This window comes from Larimichthys crocea, chromosome III (assembly GCF_000972845.2).
Source record: "Larimichthys crocea isolate SSNF chromosome III, L_crocea_2.0, whole genome shotgun sequence".
NCBI lineage: Eukaryota > Metazoa > Chordata > Actinopteri > Sciaenidae > Larimichthys > Larimichthys crocea.
Window position 1 is genome coordinate 30,381,431 of NC_040013.1, and position 18,953 is coordinate 30,400,383.

The following is an 18,953-nucleotide window of genomic DNA, read 5'->3' on the forward strand; positions in this document are numbered from 1 at the left end:
GATGACAAAGTACTCTATTTTAAGACCACTGTATAAATAAACTCTTTGGGATACTTTAGATGTTTAAATCATCTGTGTTAAAATAGTAAGACACCATATAAAGTATTAATTATACAGTATTAAATACATTGTTCTTAGCAGTATCAATATTAACCTATTTGTATGTGATGTGTGTTAACATGCCTACAGATGTGTCATATGTGGTGTGTTATGTATGTTTGTTCCTCCAGCATTTATCCTGTGTGTGTGGTGTGTGTGTTGTGTGTGTGTGTGTGTGTGTGTGTGTGTGTGTGTGTGTGTGTGTGTTGGTGTGTGTGTGTGTGTGTGTGTGTGTGTGTCCTTCTCAGAGTGGAACTGGGAGTGTGTGTTCAGGCAGAGTTTCTACAGACTGCTGGCAGTTGTCCTCTGTCTCCTCTCGGCAGCAGTAGTCTGGTCCGAGTGTACTTTCTTCACACACGCACCCCGTCCTTTCCCTTCGCCGTTTGTTCACCTGGCAGAAAAACAACACAACTACATTTGTATTGAGGTGCGCCCGTGTCCAGTGAGGCACACAGAAATGCAAAGCAAACCTAAACTTCTTTAGGCAAGAACAGTAGACAGTAGCTAACCTGGCTCCTCTTTCGTGTTGTTTCTCTCCACCAGATGGTGTGCTTTGTGTCAGATCCTCTTCCTGTGTGTCTGTGTCTACTCGACAGTGTCAGGATACGATTTTTTCAACTAATTACAACCTTGTGCCACATCACCAGACTGATGCTTACAGCCTGCAGTTCAGCGGCATGTATGTTCCTCATAAAGTTATAATACAAAATTCACATCACAAGTGGAAGAGGCACAGTGTTATGAGACGCCTGAGTCAGATGTTTTGCAGCAAACTATACTTTTAAGGCAAAATTCAATCAAAAAAGAGGAAATACAGTTCAGTGTGTTTTTCTCACCATACGTTATGATATCGGGTTGCTCTCTTTGTTTCTTCCTTCTCAGGTTGTTTGTGTCGTCTGACCCCTCCTTTGTGTCTCAACTTTCTGGGCTGATTCACATGGACTCCGCCATCTCACACCAGGACAGAATACAGACGCTACACCTCTGTGGGTCCCACACAAACATGCACACTCACTCGCAACTGTACATACACAGGTGTAATGCAGCGATCACAGATAAGAGTCTTTTCAGGAAATGTTTATATGAAAACAATGCGAGAAATGTTGAAAATCTCTTTGTCTTTAAACTAAATAACGTATGTAATGTCCTCTCTTTCTTCCCTCTGTCAGATCATGGGCTCTATGAGTGTGCTCTATTTCATATCTGATGGCTGGATCCATAGGTTCCTTTACTCTCCTACTGTGGGTGAGTTCACAATACTCAGCTATCTGCTGAGGTGCTCCCGACTGAGTATTTCCATTCTGTGAGACTTGATTTACTGAACTACATTTTATAGAGAAACTTTGTTCTTTGTTGGACGTTTTAATAGCTTCTTTTGAAATATAATTTCTACCACTGGTCAAATTTCTCATTAATAGTGGTTCCTTTGTATGTTTATTGCTGTAATTTTTTAAATTCCAGTCATTATGTCCAGCTAATAAGTAAAAATGAGGACCCAGTTTGCCAGATAAATAACCTGAACTACCTGATTGAATAGAAAAAGAAAAAAAATGAAGGCCTGCAGTTTTACTGTTTTTGCACATTTTGTTTTATCCAATAGTTCAATATTGTCAATGGTCAAATGTATTATAAAATGTCCTTAATTTGGTTGAATTGTTGCATAACTGCCTTAAAAAAGCTGCTAAACTTCAAATAATTTAATTCGGAGTTTATCATTGATGACAAAGTACTCTATTAAAGACCACTGTATAATTAAACTTTTTGGGATACTTTATGATGTTTAAATCATCTGTGTTAAAATAGAAAGACACCATATAAAGTATTAAATTATACAGTATTAAATACTATTGTTTCTTAGCAGTATTAATATTAATCCTATTTGTATGTGATGTGTGTAAATCATGCCTGCAGTATGTGTCATATGCTGACTTGTGTAACTGATTGTTCCTCCAGCATTTATCCTTGTGTGTGTGTGTGTGTGTCCTTCTCAGAGTGGTACTGGGAGTGTGTGTTCAGGCAGAGTTTCTACAGACTGCTGGCAGTTGTCCTCTGTCTCCTCTCGGCAGCAGTAGTCTGGTCCGAGTGCACTTTCTTCAGCACGCACCCCGTCCTTTCCCTCTTCGCCGTCTTTGTTCACCTGGCAGAAAAACAACACAACTACATTTGTATTGAGGTGCGCCCGTGTCCAGTGAGGCACACAGAAATGCAAAGCAAACCTAAACTTCTTTAGGCAAGAACAGTAGACTGTAGCTAACCTGGCTCCTCTATCTGTTTTGTTTCTCTCCACCAGATGGTGTGCTTTGTCAGTATCCTTTTCCTGTGTGTCTGTGTCTACTCGACAGTGTTCAGGATACGATTTTTCAACTACTATTACCTTGTGCCACATCACCAGACTGATGCTTACAGCCTTCAGTTCAGCGGCATGTATGTTCCTCATAAAGTTATAATACAAAATTCACATCACAAGTGGAAGAGGCACAGTGTTATGAGAAACTATACTTTTAAGGCAAAATTCAATCAAAAAGAAATACAGTTAAGTGTGTTTTTCTCACCATACGTTATGATATCGGGTTGCTTCTCTTTGTTTCTTCCTTCTCAGGTTGTTTTGTCGTTTGACCCCTCCTTTGTGTCTCAACTTTCTGGGCCTGATTCACATGGACTCCGCCATCTCACACCAGGACAGAATACAGACGTCCTACACCTCTGTGGGTCCCACACAAACATGCACACTCACTCGCAACTGTACATACACAGGTGTAATGCAGCGATCACAGATAAGAGTCTTTCAGGAAATGTTTAAGTATGAAAACATATGCAGAAATGTTGAAAATCTCTTTGTCTTTAAACTAAATGAAGGTATGTAATGTCTCTCTTTCTTTCCCTCTGTCAGATCATGGGCTCTATGAGTGTGCTCTATTTCATATCTGATGGGTTTTACATCTATTATCCCATGCTGGTTTTGCTGCTCTGCTTTGCAACTTATTACAGGTAAGCCAATATCAATAATTAAAAACTATAATTTCATCGAATGAATATAAAGACTATGTTCAAGTGTAGTTTCTCAATATTAGCTTTTTGCAGATATATTGATATATATGTAGGCCAATGAGTAACAATAATTACACACAGTAATTAACTATGTTCAGGTCATTCTGAATAAGTGTCTCTGTTATAGACTTTGCCCATTTTTAATCATAAAATGTTTTGCTTAGTATAAATCTTTGTCAAAGTCTAAGTGATCCATATAAATCCATAATAATTGACAATCAGCTGATATATTGTGATCTGTGATTTTTTTTCTTTTTCTTTCTCCTGTCTTTATCAAATATCTTGCCTCAAAAATCCAGTATCAGTCTGACTGTAATGCTAACAGTGAAGTGATTTCATTTAGCTGTGTGGTGTACCATAATGCATTATGTACATAAAGTAGGATTACAAAGAGAATATAGGATTACACATATGTCAGTTTGACTCTATGGCCATGTAATCCCCCTCTTCTGTAGGATAACAGATCAGTACTGCCCAGGAATACTGTGGGAAAGAAACCTCTACACGTAGATATCTGTAAATTATGTGCATTTGAATGCAGAATCTGTAGGCAAGGGACCCCATTTGGGGTTTTGGGGTTCTGAGTAGGGGTGGAAGTAGTTAAATCTTTTTATTTATATAGCACATTAAGAACATTCTTACAGTATCAAACTTACAAGTAAATTGTAATATTGTGTATGTGTGTGTGTATAGCCTGGGGTCTCGCTGTTTGAACCTCCTGGGCTTTCATCAGTACATCACTGACAACGACATGACCTCTGACCTGGTGGATGAAGGCAAGGAACTCATCAGAAGAGGTAATCTCATTACAAAGTCACTTTTTCTGATGTATCTTTACACATTATTGCAGACTTGATCATTTATTTGTTTCTCTTATTTCTAGTAAACTTAGTTTTTTTTTTTTACATTCTTTTACCTACATTTATTTCCTTATACCTGAATACAAATTAAGTTGTTGTCTGTCTGAGAGTCATAATTATGTTTACTTTTGTAGAAAGAAGAAAAAGACAGAAAGCTGAGGATGGAGAAAATCGAAGATCGGTTAGACTACTTTTTTTTTTATCAAATCATCTCTTAATCTCCTAATGGTTGTTAATGTTAAACGTGTCTGGGTATTTTTGTGCATTTCCTGTATTCTGTTTCAGGCCTGGAGGGAACGGTATGGAGTCCAGGGGGCTAATGGGAGGACCAGAGCTGGCTACACTGAGTTCAATGAAAACCAGAGCAGTCCTGTTACAGAGATCAAGAAAAGTGGTAGGAATCAAAAAGAACTAATAAAATCATGGAATAATAATTCTTTGCTCACAGCTACTGAAACATTTCAAACAGGGTCCGGTTGGATGCCTTGATTTTTAGTTAATTATTTGTTTGTTTGTACTAGTTTATAGATATTTGATCACTAGACTCACTGCCACATGCAGGAAATTAAACATTTGCCAATTCAGCCACAAGGCTTGAAAATCATACATCTTTAAGATATAAGTACAGACCCTGTAGATGGAGACAGGTTGGGTTACATAATATGACTTTCTGCCCACCTGCTCTCACAGCAACTTATTCGTAGTTTGCTCCAGTTTAAGGGACTAGTTATGGCTAGTTGTCATACATGCATAGTCAAAATCTATGTAACAAAAAAAAGTAATGTAGACAGGCTCATTAGGTTGGGTTGTAAAATCTGTGTTTACCTCACAACCCTTCTCTTTTTATAGATGAGGATCACTTATATGCATCAAGACATGTGCATAATTACAGTATACTGTGTGTACTCTGTCGTTCTTAGTTAAGACCAGAAGAGATGGGGAGATGGAGGAGCAGCAGAGAAGCTTACTCCAGGACAATTCCAGTGATGAAGATTCAGCAAGCAGAATGTATGTATATATATTTTTGGTAAATTAATTGACCATGTTATTTAATTGCAGCTAAATAACAAAGACAAGATCTTATGTCAAACAGGACCTTAATCACTCTTTGTGTCTCTTTCTGTTTTTGACACTGTAGATCCACCGGAGGACGTTACCTGTCTCTGTCACCTTCTCGGTCAGGCATATTTGATGATGTTTGAAAGACAGAAGACATGGAAGGAAAGCAAAAATCTTCTTGATGGAAGTATAAATACAAAGGATTTTACACCATCTCAGGAAATAAAGAAGAACACTATATGGACATACAATCAGAAAATGGATAAAAATGAAATAAAAACTCTCAGTGGAGGGTTTTATGCGTCTTATTTCTGTGACTGGATAAATGACAGAGAGATCACTTCATATAAAGGGATGTTTCTCATCTAAAGCCTTAACCTGCTCATGCGAAATCATTTTTTTTGGAATGTATTTTTGATACTGTGGTGTTTTACAAGCTTCGATTGATTGATGAAATGAAATGATGCACCTGCAGCAGTTGAGAGTAATCGCACACGATACATGTGGAAATTTATTGTTGTCAGAATATTTCACCATTACAGTCGATACGTTTCATTCTAATAGCACACTGTGTCTGAAACCGAAACAAAGAAAACTGATACATGTACTCAAAGGGGAGATATCAAGAACCTAACTTATTTCTTGTTGGATATTTTGTGTAAGGGTATGTGTGTTTTTTGTTTGTTTTTTAATTGTGTGTTTACCATGATAATGCATTAAAATGAATGCAAAATCATTTTTTGCTATATTGATTTGACCATGAATTACTTCAGTATGATGCACCAGCACATATGAAGCGCTGTCTATTCATGTCTTCAGTTGCTGCATCAAATATTTGTGATATAAAAAAAGTAAACATCTCTAAAGCTAGTGTGAATCAAGTTCAAGTAAGACTAAAATATCTCACTTACCAACTCATTCTTATTCCTTGTTCATTAATCAAGTTTAATAGACCTTTTTTTCCTACAGCAGCTAGTTTGACATGGTCAATGCAGGTGTTTCCAATGATACTAATTAAGGTTCAGTCCCATTTAGTGCATTCCCAGTGAACCAACATTGAGTCTGTTTGACCTAAATGGAACCAGAACCTCAATTAGCATCATTAGTAACACCTGTGTTTACCCAACTATTTTTATATCAAACAGCTGCTGCGAATAAATGTCTATTAATTTAGTTTTAATCTGATTATCAGAGTCCTTTAGGTAAACTGGGCCTGTGTTGAACCGCTGCCCGTGCTGCCTTCCAATGCGCTCCGTAAATTCTAAAACTCCTTGATCATTGAACAATTAAAGAAATAATATCGACTGAAAATCAAAATATAATGCTGTTAACTTACTATTAAAAAAACAATAATACAGACGCACTCACATTAGTGCTTCTGTATATATTTGATTAAATGCGTGTTTGAGTTATTTAAGCAGTAGCCCGAAAACACCCGTTTTTACTCCAGCAAGCGAAGGCAGCACCGGACTGTCCCGGGGGAGTCGTGCATGTCAATAATGAATACGAGCTAAGCGGAGCGGTAATGAGCCCGTAACTGACGGAGGAGACACGGACAGATTTTAAAATCCATCACCAAGTATCTCTCTAGTCCAACATTTGTTTCCTGTTGTTGTGACTTTCGAGTCTTAACCGGGTGAGTGGATGATACGGGGCTGCTAGCGTTAGCTCAAAGCTAATTATTAAGGATACGAGCTACGCTAGCGTTAGCTTGCGACGCATTTACTATCATAATAAAATAGTCTAAACGATGCTTGACTAGTTCATTACCCTTGTTTCTGTTTGTTAATTCATAAACGACACTGTAACACGTGTTTTCTATAGACTGTGATGTGTTAAGGTTAGCTAAATCCTGCCCTGATTGATCACACTGACCTTTTTTTTGTTGTTTTTATGTGTCACCGTGTTTATGATGCTCGACACGTTTCAGGTGTAACCTGCTGCCTGTGCTGTGATTTTTGAAAAGCAGAGGCCAGAGATTTTCTCCTCTTATTTCAGTGTTTGTTTTGTCATCTTTGAGCCTCCCTAGGTTAAAACAAGCCCACCTTCTCTGGTAAATCACAAGTTATATCTGTTTTTATTATCCTACCAGGGCACGTCTTTGCTTTTCTAAGCAATGCTTTGCATCTGGATGTTGCCTGAATCATTTGCATGGTGGAGGAAGCAGGATATATTATAGCTGTGGTGCTTTCTAAGCATCGTGCACATTTGAACTGAGTCAGCGTTGTCAGGAATAAAACCTCTTTATCTTCTTTCTGCCTCATTGGTGCTGATCTTTGTGCACATAAAGTTACAGTATCACTAAATGAATTGCCTAACATGCAGTGATATCTGCAGTTTATGATCAGATTACAGGTCTTTTACTGAGTCACAGTTTTTCTTTTGGGAACGAGCTTAGTTTGATACAAGTACTTGCAAGAGTTTGAGACAAAACAAACTTATTTAATTTAGTTTCAAATAGTGAAGACTCACAGACAGATAATACTATAGAATAAATTGAAAGTGTGGATGTTTTTGTGTGTGTCCAGTTTGTAGACAGCTATGGGTGGGCTGGGAAACGGACGTCGTGGAGGAAGATCACCCCCTCTAATGATTGGCGCTCTAATCGCCTGTATCCTGGTTCTGGGCTTTAACTACTGGGTGTCCAGCTCCCGCAACCTTGAACTACAGGTAGGTTAATCTGTGTGTGTGTGTGTGTGTGTGTGTGTGTGTGTAAGTGTATTGTGGTCAGCTTACAGCATTTGTCTAAATATCTAAGTGTTGCTATATAATGATGGAACGTTTTATTGTTATTAATCATAACTTTGGTACAGATTGCATCACCGCTGCATGTTATGAGAAGACCTCTGGATGATTGTGTATTTTCCTTTTTCACTTCACAAAACACTCACTTTAAGCAGCTAATGTAACCCAGGATTTTGCTTATTTGCTTTGCAGAACAGGAATACAATTAAGAACCAATCAAACATCTTGAAGCAGAAACACAAAACACAACTCGCCGTGCTTTCCGTGTTTGTCACTGTAATCTGAGTTTGTATCAGTCTGTCAGTACTGCACAGTCAAATTGTTGTGTTTGTATCAGTCTGTCAGTACTGCACAGTCAAATTGTTGTTTTTAGTGTCATTACTGTGCGAGACGCACGCAAATCAGCTGTGAAGAAAGCACTTAAACGACCTGAACTAACCTGAACCCTCTTTGTGTGTGTGTGTGTGATACAGACTAAGCTCTACGAATTAGAAGGCCAGGTGCGACGGGGAGCAGCGGAGCGAGGAATTGCAGAGATGAAGAAGAATGAGTTCCAGGAAGAAATCCAGAGACAGAAGGAGCAGATAAGCCACATAGAAAGCCTCTACAAGAGACAGCTGGAAGGAGCCCAGAACACCTGCAGCCAAGAGAAGGTACACATGAACACTGCTGGGACTTAATGTAACAAAGATAAACTGCTGTCTGTAAACTATAGCCACATAGGACCTTCGGGGCAGTGAAACACGTCTTTGTCTTCCCTTCACACTTAACAAACAGGAAAGATTTACACAAAACGCTGTGTTTTTGTTTCTAGGGCACGCTGCAGCAGAACATTTCCTCCAGTACCAAGACCATACAGGAACTCAAAGGTGACAAAACTGTTACAAACAGTTTTAACGTCTATGTGTCTATGTGTGAGAAGTTAAATGAAATGTTTTGTGTCTTTCTGTGCTCTAGGTCAGCTGAATCAGCTAAATGATGACCTGGGGAAGCTACAGAAGGAGCTTCAGAGTTGCCAAGGCAACATCAAAACCCTGAACAACAAACTCATGTATGACATGTAAGGAAAATAAAGTAGTAAGCTCTTGATATGCACACGAACTGCCACTGACATTATGAATTGCCTCAGTCCAGAGATTATATTCCTGTACCTCCTGGTTAACGTGTACGTCTGTGTGTTTGTACACGTGTAGGACCCATTGCCAGTCCCAGGTCCTGTCCCAGAAGGAGTTGTGTGATGAGAGAGTGGCTGCTGCTAAACTTGAAGTTCAGAAGAAAAGGGAGAAGCTCACCCCTCCTCCAGGTGTCTCCTCACAGGTAAGACCACATTCCTGTTCGACACTAAACCACACAAAGGGGTGTTAACCGTTACTCTAGTCTTTCCTCAGGATCAGGATCTGGGATCAGGGCAAACGGCCAGGCCCAATGAAGCGCTTTAGTGTTGGCTTTATAAAGGCTGATCCACTGCTCATTGTAACACAGTGCACTCTGGGGACACCAGTTATTATATACTCTCCATTGTGCTTTATTAAAGCCCTGGAACAGTTTCTCAATGCATACAGTTGCTTGTGATGCAGCAAAACACTTCATCAGGTTTGGTGATGTTCTTTTCTGTCCTTTTATGACACTCAACCCACAATTATTACATTATTATGAATCTATTCAAGATGATTTTCTTTTGTCTGAACCTGTAGACAAATCAAGAGGAAAGACCTCTGGCCTACATGTTCTGTAGGACAAAGCTTTCTAATTTCCTCTTTTACAATCCTACACCCAGCTTTTGGTGGTGTGAAATAATGTGACATGATGTCAGCAGGACAATACGGTGGATGGAGCAGTGAAAGAGGATGGAGCAGTCGTGACTGTGGCTGATGCGGTTAAGACAGCTACTGTTGTAAGTCACACACCAAGCGCCTCTCAGCCCAAAGAAAATGAACCACCTGAACTACTGACCAATGAGATCATCGTGGATAAAGGTAAAAGTCATAAATGTCCTGGTAACTCACATCTATGTGTATGGAAATAAAATATGTATTTATATCTCTATACCTTTTATGCACAAAATAACAGACACTCATTTTCTGTCTTATTTATCAGCTTCCGTTGCCCAAGTAGACCAGCTCCCAGCAAAGGATCTCTCCAAAGTAGACTCCCAATCTGTTCCCTCAGCTGCTAGCGTGAAGCAGGACGTTTTGCCACCACCAGTGGGCGATGTCGCAACAGAGGAGAGTGAGGCGGAGACCAGCAAGCTTTTAACGGATAATCTGACTGAGGATAAAAACGTGGGGTTGATGGATGCTCAGACAGAAGGTAAAGAAAAACAAAAAAACAATCTTTTATAATTCAGAGAATCAAACACGTTGAACACACGAGCACGCGTTTTCAGACCTGTTTTTCTACCTTACCCTTCCCAGGGTGTCCGCGGGGTATTAAAAAAGGTAGTAATTAAGTAAATTAAAAGGTTGTGAATGTCTGATTTTTATTTATTTTTTTGAAGAATAAACGTGATTTATTGTAAGTTTGTTTGTTAAAAGTTCATCAGAATTTATTACACAGACTGTACAGTAGAACTATTTTCCATAGCGCACAGCAGTAGACTCAGGATTGTTCTGTGTATTTCATGCCTTCGAGGTCTTCATCACTATTTCCATCATTTAGAGTTCACAGAGGCCATTTATGAGATCAGTGTATATCCCAGGAGGGGGGTGGTGCTTTTATTGACAGATTGTCACACTCTACAGCCGGTGTTTAAAGTGTGCGTGTGACCCACACCAGGCTGGGATCTAAACACGGAGCATCGGTGCTAAGGTTTATCTGTTTATCCAGCATTGACCCGTCACAGAGCTGTGATGTCATTTTGAGACTCGGTTTGTCAAGTTTAGTCAACATGTGAGAACCCGTCTGACACAGAGAGTCACACTCAGCGTCGCTCCCTCTCCCCTGGCACCGTGAGTTACCATGGTTACAAGAACGCCCTGAAACTTTGTAATGATTCTCAAGAAGTTTGCGGTTAGTATGACGGAACAACATCACTGAATACTGAAAAGTTATGTACATGATTGATTAAGTAATACTTGAAACAGGCGTTGCACAAAACGGTTTCCACTGAAAATGACATTGAAAAATACTGTTGGTCAAGTATACTTGATGTCTTCATTAGAGAACATGGTTATGTGTGGAGTGGTGCTGAACTCTTAGGCATTCTGTCATTGCTTTAGCAGATGTCAAGTAGCGTTACTCAAATTGTGTAGTTGGATCTATCTACAGTGTTCAGTTGACTGACAGCTTGATGGGAGAGCAGCCATTGATATCAAATTCCTGTGCTGCTAGTATGCCCAGTACACCGCTCCAACCAAGTCCCACCACCAGTCAAACTCCCACTGCAGCCATCGCAAAGTCGCTTTGGATAAAAGCGTCAGCTAAGTAACTAAATTTAAATAACAATTAAGGGACTGACAGTAACAGTGCATGTGCCCTCCCATTTATCAATCCTGTTTTTGCTATATGACTAGAAGCAAGATGCCTTGAGGTTTTAAAAAATATTTAGGAGGTGTTAAAAAGGTATTAAATTTAACCTCAGGATTCCTGCCAAAACCCTGCTTCCATTTCCTACATGTCGAATGTGACACAAATTACAAATTGAGGGCACAATTAGTCATAACAGCAGCATGAAGCTTGATTTACTGGGCATGAACAATATCCTGCACAGCACAAAATGTAGGTATGTGAAGCCCAAAACATCATAGGTACTAGCACCACGTCCCTGTGACCTACAGTGAATACCCTGGCCACCACTGGTTCGAAGGCTAACATTGGCCAATAGAAAATGTCCCTATCAAAAGCAGGGAGCTATTTATTCCTATCTAGGCGTTCTTAGTTAAAAGGTTGTGTAATTTGTGTCTCCAGAGGCAGACCCTGGGATGGAAGGCATGCTGGTTAGCCGGGTGAAGGCAGATGAGACTACTACTGATCAGAAACCCGAGGGTCTGGAGGAATATGATGCAGACGAGCGGGTAGTGGATGATGTCAAACAACAGCAGAGTAAACAGACTGAAAATATGGGTAAGTGTGTGTCACCACTTTTGGGTTTATTCAAGTGCAGTTGACCATCTGATATAAAGGTATAAAGGATAGTTGTTAATAAATGTGCTGTGTTTTAAAGGATTTGAGTGTTTATAACCATGTTGTGTTTCTGGATAGACCTGGAGGAGGAGCTGGCTGACTATAATGGAGATGATGAAAATGAAGGCGAGTTTGAAGCAGACAAACAAGCTGAGCTTGCTCGAGTCTAAGGTATAAACTGAAAACACACGGACATTCATGTTACTGTAATAACTTCATGACTTAACATATGACACATTCAATATTGTTTATTTCATGGCAGCAGATCGAAAACAATTCAGCGTCGACCGTCCTTAATTATCTTCAGTGTTCAATTAAACTGTTCAATACAGCTGTGTGCAAACATAAATCTTATTTCTGTGACTGTTTTTTCGGTGTGAGGTTTTAACAGCTTTTTAGCACACTGTCATATAACAAACTATTGAAAAGCATTTGGCACATGTCCATCCTTCAGTCTGCAACAACTTCCCCTTGACCTTTGTAATGCTTTCCTATTTGACGCAGCATATCCCTGAGATTGAAAATCTGCATGACATGTTATTTGGAAAATGCAATTACAATCTTACAGATCTTTTACTAGTTCTAACATGGCCCTGCTGTAGGCACAGTGTAGCCATAATAATAGATTTGCTTGTATTATTAACATAGTATTGTTTTTTTTGTTTTGTTTTTTTCTTGCAGGGCTGGAGTTGGCGAAGTGATTCGCACACCACATTAAGAAGCCGGACCCGTTATACACCTCAGCACAGCAGGTTAATGGAGCCTCCCAAACACACAAAACAAAACAAAATAAAATGGACATTCCTATGCGGACTCATAACATTAGGTTGGGCGGTTAACTTCAAAAGCATTTGCTTTGTGGATTGTCTATTTGTCATCTTAATTGCATTCTGTACATTTGATATTATCACATGTAGTCAGATGTTTTATCAGCTGGGAACATTTTCTGTATTAGAGTATTAGAATAGTTATTAGTATAGTATTAGAATATTCTGAACAAGCCTCAAATATGCAAATATCAGCTACGTGAGGACACTGTTATTGAATCACATGCATTTCACTGTGTACATGAGGCCCCGAGGAGCACTCATTTTTCCTTTTCATATGTTTTGATGACACGAAAGTACTCGGTACTTGTATGTACTTTAATATCACCTGCTTAGTTCTGCGTACTCTTCATCTCGACATGCCAACACTTGACACGAGCTGGCTTGAAAAACATCTCGACATGCCTGGAAATCAGTAGATTTTGATTATGTGATTAGATGGGTTGTTTAAGTTCACACTGTAATGACTGTGACTTGAATGCAATAGAAGTGATGATAATGTGCAGACCCTTATAGGGTTACAACAGAACTCATCTATCGGAGGGGGTCTGCAGCAGAGGCTTCTTCTTCTTCTCTCTCGCACATTTAACAGCATTTTAAATGCCTTAAGTTGTTCCTGTACAGAGTCTTTCATAGAAAGAGTGCTGACGTTGGGTCAACAGTCACTTTGCTCTACAAGTGAATGAAAATGAGGCTTTCCATAACTGCAGTCAATGATTCCTGTCAGACTGCTGAGTCATTTTGATGCTAAAGTCAAAACAGCCCCATGTAGCCAAATTTGCTATAAACAGTAACGTTGGCTTCGTGGACATGCCACATGATAAACAGGCAAATTTAACTTTGTCAGGTTTTATTGTAAGTGATATACATTTTTTTGATCAATGAGCAATCCTTTTTTTTTTTTTTTTTTTTTTAACAACATGTGCTGGGCTCAACATTTTGGATCAATAAGAAAAAATATTTCTAGATTATAATGAAAGATATAGTTTAGAACAGGGGTCTTCAACCAGGGGTCCACGAACCCTAAGGGGTCCGCAGAAAGACTGCATGGGGTCTGCCAACTTTTTGTCATAATAATGGTGACTGTGAGGGTGCGGACAACTGAGAAACCACAAACAGCGGAAGCATTTGCCTATGTCCAAAGATGCACAGCTCTTGGAATTTAATACCCAATAATAATTATGCATGAACTTTATCATCATAAAAACATATAGGCTAATAACCTAGTACATAAATAGATTAATAAGGTGAAGTTGAACAGAGTAAATATAAAAGTTATTACAGGCCAAGCTTAAAATGTGAAACTTTTCTAAAAAATGAATTACATGTGGGGGTCCCTGTTCTGTTTGTCTCTCGTCCAAGGGGTCCTTGGGCTGAAAAAGGTTGAAGACTCCTGGTTTAGAACACCTGGATAATATTTGCAGATCAATAACCTCTTTTCGTTTCAACGCATGCCTTATCGATTCTGTGTACACCAGAGTCCCCTTGTGGCCAGTAGATGCTTCATAGGGTGTAGCGCTTTGGTACATGTTTACTGGACCTGCTCCGAGTTTTTGTGAAATCACTTTGTGGATACTGCCTCTGGTCTGATGGATTGTAATATTTTGTGGAGATATTTGAGAATTTTTCTGTAACATTATGAAGGACATGTCATTGAAGTAGGGACGGTGTGTTCTGCTTTAGGGCTCCTGCAAATCCAGTAGATGTGAAAAATTCAGTAGCTGTGCTAAAATGTATCAAGTCAAACTGCACTAGACTGGAAATTGTGTGGGTGAGTGCAAACATGAATATAAGACATCAGAAATAACAAAAAGCTTTGAAGAAGATGCAGAATACAAACAGAATATATGTAAATCATCATATGCCATACTTTTATCTTGTCACTCTTTCATATGTTTCCTTCAGCTGTTGTTTAACGTCTTGGTAACATGGAAAACTTTTGTTTTCACAAACAAAACAAAAAAGTTTTGTGGTTTTACAAAATGCTTGTTAACGTATGTGTCATTGGATCGGACGAATAGTGTTCAAGATGTTGAGAACAATATTTCAGTGTAATGTCTTTCATCAGGTGATCACTTTTTAATTTGTGTTCCTCAAAGAAAAACAGGAACACAAATTAAACCTTTTCAAGTGAGTTAATAATATCCACTCAAATATATAAGGCCATTTCTCATCCTGAGCAGTATCTGTTTTGTTAACTTATTTTTTTATATCTGTAATTATTCTGCTTCTTTTTGTTTTCTTTTCTTTTTTAAATCTGGGCCTGGTCATCGTGTTTTACAGTAACCGTACAATTTAAATGCTGAAGACCGATTTAATTGTCGATCCTGCAGGGGAAATATTGTTTCTGAGATTTTAAAATTTTTTATTGTCATTTTATTTTCAAACTTGTTATTTGTTGTCAGTTTTGTCATCGGAGAGTGCAAACACTGGACAGCCAGTGCTTTGCTGTGTCAGAAATCTTTGTCTGCCTGTTTGTGTAAAAAGTCGAATTTTCTGAAGTAGAAGTCTGTTTATCTGGAGAGAAAATGATTTTTATAATTTGGAATATTTTTTTTTGTTTTCATGCGTTTTAAATTTGTATTTTATTTTGAACTGCTGAACAAATTTGTGAAAGGTTAAATAATCATAGATTTTATTGATGATAGATAATAAAAATTGTTTTTATTACCACTATCAAGACATGGTTTCATGTGAGATTTATTGTTTGGTGGTTGGTGTAACTAGTATTTGGCTACAATAGACGCTGAACACTATTTATGAGAGTAATGGTAACATAAAACAACATTCACAAGGCTTTAAGAGAACATATTTTACACAGCTTAACTATCCAGACTGAAATGTGAGAATGTGAGAGGTCTTTTGTACAGCTATCTCCATGTGTGACCATTGAACTTGATTCATATCAGAATATTTAAAATACTTTAAATATATAATATAGAAAATCCACATGGAAATGAGCTTTTGATCACAGATGGATAGTTTATTTAGTTGTAACTTCAAGTTGACGCTCAGTGCCAAATATCATTTCTGGACTTTAAAGCACAAATCACCAAAGGAAGTGAAAACTGGAATAATGTTTATTTGAGTCACAGGGTCACAATATAGGGTTTAGAAAGGGGGGGAGGGAGGGTATTTACATATTTACATATTATTTACATGTGCAGAATATGTGGCTTAGTTGTTAAAGAAGGAAACAACTCGTCGTCGAATTCTGGAGAAGAATTTTCTGACACTGCGAAACCTCTTCTTCTGCACAGTAGGCTGAGTGGCAGCTGCAGCTTCATCGTTTGTGGAGATGTTGGCTGCAGCTCCATCGGCTTGGTCAACTGCAGCTGAAGTGTTATCGTCGCTGGCAGTTGGCCCACAGTCAGTAACTTCATAGATTTGAGGTGAAGTAGGAGCAGCACCAGACTCTTGGTAAGAGAGAATACTGCGCTCACTGACTGAATCATGAGAGCTACTGATGGCTGATAATCCCGCTGACATATCAAGGTTGAACATCTCGCCATCTGAGTGTCCATTACTTGAACTTGATACATCTTCTCCACACAAAGGAGTAGGTGGAAGACTGTCAGAGCATCTCATGCTGGATGGTTGTATTATAACGTCTTCATCAGCTGAGCTCTCAACATTTGCGCTGTCAGCACTGGTGTGTGGATCCTCATCAATGCTGCTGTCGTCAGAACAGTCTGCATCGTAACCACTCAGACTGTCTTCACCGATGCAGCTGTCAGCATCTGAAGATCTGTCCTCAGTGTGTTCATCTTCATCTTTACTCTCAAAGTTGGAGTCCATGCCACTGTCACTGAAAGAATCGTCCCAGTCATCCAGATCTTTCAAGTGGGAATCATACATGATCTGAAGTGCCTCTTCAGCATGTGAGCTCGTGGCCATCACTTCTACCAGATGAACCATAGAAATAAAAGGGTTCATTATGGCTTCACTGGGAGTGGCTCTTGCCTGGGGATCCAGATTTAAGCACGACTTCAGGAGGCTTAGAAATGCCATCCTGTCTTTGTATTCAACGTCCTTTCTTTCTTCTGGGTAGCTTTGTACGGCATCATCCAAGTTCTCGGCGTAGTCGAAAATCCTATGCCTAACTTCAGCTTCGACACCTGTTGTCTCCAAGTACTCATCTGATGACTTCAGTCTCCATTCTGGACTGCCGTCATCATTCTTGATGAAATATGTCGACGTATTTTCTCCAGCATTCAGCAGGTGCTCTTCAGGCTGACCCAGCAGGTGAACAATTGTTCTCATCCAGTCATATGGACAGTGATAAGGTAGGAGGTTGGCACCAAAATACATGAATGCCATAACGCATCCCACTCCCCACATATCCATGGCTTCAGAGAGAGGGAGGCCTAAGCCCACCTCCGGAGCCTGGTATGAAAAAGGCTGTATAATCATTGCAGCCTGCACTTCATTCACTCGTTGGGCCAGTCCGAAGTCAATAAGCTTTAGTTTGAAAGGATGATCCTTGTGATTTGAAAACATGATGTTATCTGGCTTCAAATCCAAATGGATGATTCCAATACTTTTCAGGGCATCAAATGCTACCAGGAGCTGGTGGGTGATAGGACGGATTTCATTGAGACGCATTGTCCTCTGCTGCTCTCTCATCACGTCCACCAGGCTCTTGTCCAGAATTTCAAAGGTCAGGCAGGAGAGGTTGTGGAACCTGAAACCTTCAAAGAATCTTACGATGTTACTTTTGTCTGGATCCAGAGTCCTGATGGCTTCTAACATTTCCAGTTCATTTCGAATGAAGTATCCCTCATCGTCTTTGTGGATCTTCACCGCCACTTGCTCTTGTGTCGTTAAATTGACGCATTTGGCAACTCTGCCAAAATATCCCTCACCACTGAAGTCAGTTACCATGTAGCGTGTGTTGTTGCTGAACAGTATGTCACGCTCCTGGATGTCATATGGTGTAGCTGGTGTGGTTGAGGAAGTTGGGGAAGACATTTTTGCAGTCAAATGTTTCCAAACACAGAAAAATCCACTTGTGTGAACTCTGATAGTAAACAGAGTGTGACTGACCTGGCTCAGCTTATAGACTTCAGATGGAAGGTGGAACTCTGACGTCATTCAGATCAAAGTCGTTCGGACACATTAAAGCAAAGTTCGAATCAGGGGTGTCAAACATGTGGCCCGCGGGCCAACCGCGGCCCTCCAGTGGGTCCGATCGGGCCCACGAGATGACTTGTAAAAATGACGTTAAGTAAAACTATTATTTCCTGATTACACAACAAGCAGATCCATCCAATCAGCATGACAGCGCACCTGACTCATCACTAAAAATATTACTCCGTCATCGCCACACTGTCACATCCTGAAAATATAGAACATGTAAACAAATACGTATAAGTCCAGTGGAAGTCAATTTTAATAAAGTAATACATGTGAATTTACAATTTCAGCTCAGGGAAATGTTGTTTTTAAAGACTAAAGGTGGACTGATATGGACTGAAGAGGAATATTTGGTTATAAAAACATGTTGTTCATTTTGGAAATGATTACATCGATCTTTACCACGCTGTGGAGTTACTGGAAATGTTTGGATCATCCTCCGTCAGCTGTGCCGGTGAGTCGCGGGAATATTGCTTCAATAGAGACCAAATAATCAATCGATAATGAAAATCTCAGGCCTAAATATCCTCCCTGTGAAGAGAAATTTGACACTGAAGCTGCAGTTGTAGCAAACTGTCACGTACAAAAATCAACAAAACTTGAATCTAAAATAATTAATAAATAATAATCAAGATAATTAGAATAAATATGAAAAAACTTTGATGTCCACAAGTGATTTTATTTTTATTTTAAATCACCTGTCTGAGGATATTCTGTGTTTGATTTGATTATTTCAAACACTTTTATTATTATGAGTTATTTATTTCATTCTATTATTTAATTTGAACATACAGTGAGCCTCAATAGTGTCAAAATACTGGAAACTGACACAAACTTCAAACCACATAAATCCCAGGGGTCGATTTGCTTCCATAAATAAAAAAGATCTCAGAGTTCATGTATTGTTCTTCTGTTGTCTCTTCACACTGTATGAATGTCAAATGCAAATGTCCAAGAGTTTTACAACTTTCAAATTCTGGTCATACTTTCACTTTACAGAGGACAATGCTCCAGCCATACAGTATATACAGAATACAGATACTTCCTCCTTATCCTA

The 18,953-nt window shown here is 39.2% G+C and overlaps 2 protein-coding genes across 8 annotated transcripts in view; both read left to right on the top strand.

Annotated features, from left to right (window-relative positions):
* LOC104920268 (LMBR1 domain-containing protein 2-B) overlaps positions 1–5,802 on the top strand; it is a 10,806-nt gene extending 5,004 nt beyond the window's left edge. For all 4 annotated transcript variants that reach the window (XM_027277441.1, XM_027277442.1, XM_027277440.1 and 1 more), the window contains exons 10-18: positions 2,091–2,272; positions 2,390–2,523; positions 2,699–2,804; positions 2,990–3,087; positions 3,841–3,944; positions 4,142–4,188; positions 4,293–4,401; positions 4,928–5,015; positions 5,146–5,802. In XM_027277441.1, coding sequence (XP_027133242.1) covers positions 2,091–2,272; positions 2,390–2,523; positions 2,699–2,804; positions 2,990–3,087; positions 3,841–3,944; positions 4,142–4,188; positions 4,293–4,401; positions 4,928–5,015; positions 5,146–5,209 — 932 coding nt within the window. In that variant the 3' untranslated portion in view covers positions 5,210–5,802. The remainder of the gene's footprint in view (positions 1–2,090; positions 2,273–2,389; positions 2,524–2,698; positions 2,805–2,989; positions 3,088–3,840; positions 3,945–4,141; positions 4,189–4,292; positions 4,402–4,927; positions 5,016–5,145) is intronic.
* A 462-nt stretch (positions 5,803–6,264) lies between these two features.
* Positions 6,265–15,442, top strand: golm1 (golgi membrane protein 1). Of its 4 annotated transcripts, none has more exons than XM_019259925.2 (11): positions 6,265–6,702; positions 7,595–7,736; positions 8,285–8,464; positions 8,626–8,680; positions 8,769–8,862; positions 9,005–9,128; positions 9,625–9,787; positions 9,909–10,121; positions 11,718–11,873; positions 12,012–12,104; positions 12,615–15,442. In XM_019259925.2, the coding sequence occupies exons 2-10, from the start codon at positions 7,608–7,610 to the stop codon at positions 12,101–12,103; spliced, it is 1,206 nt and encodes a 401-aa protein (XP_019115470.2). In that variant the 5' UTR covers positions 6,265–6,702; positions 7,595–7,607; the 3' UTR covers position 12,104; positions 12,615–15,442. The 4 variants fall into 4 exon arrangements, with proteins under 4 accessions (XP_019115470.2, XP_027133246.1, XP_019115469.2 ...); XM_027277445.1 differs by having other exon boundaries at positions 6,266–6,702; positions 9,628–9,787; XM_019259924.2 differs by having other exon boundaries at positions 6,267–6,702; positions 8,769–8,871.
* Positions 15,443–18,953: the final 3,511 nt, after the last annotated feature.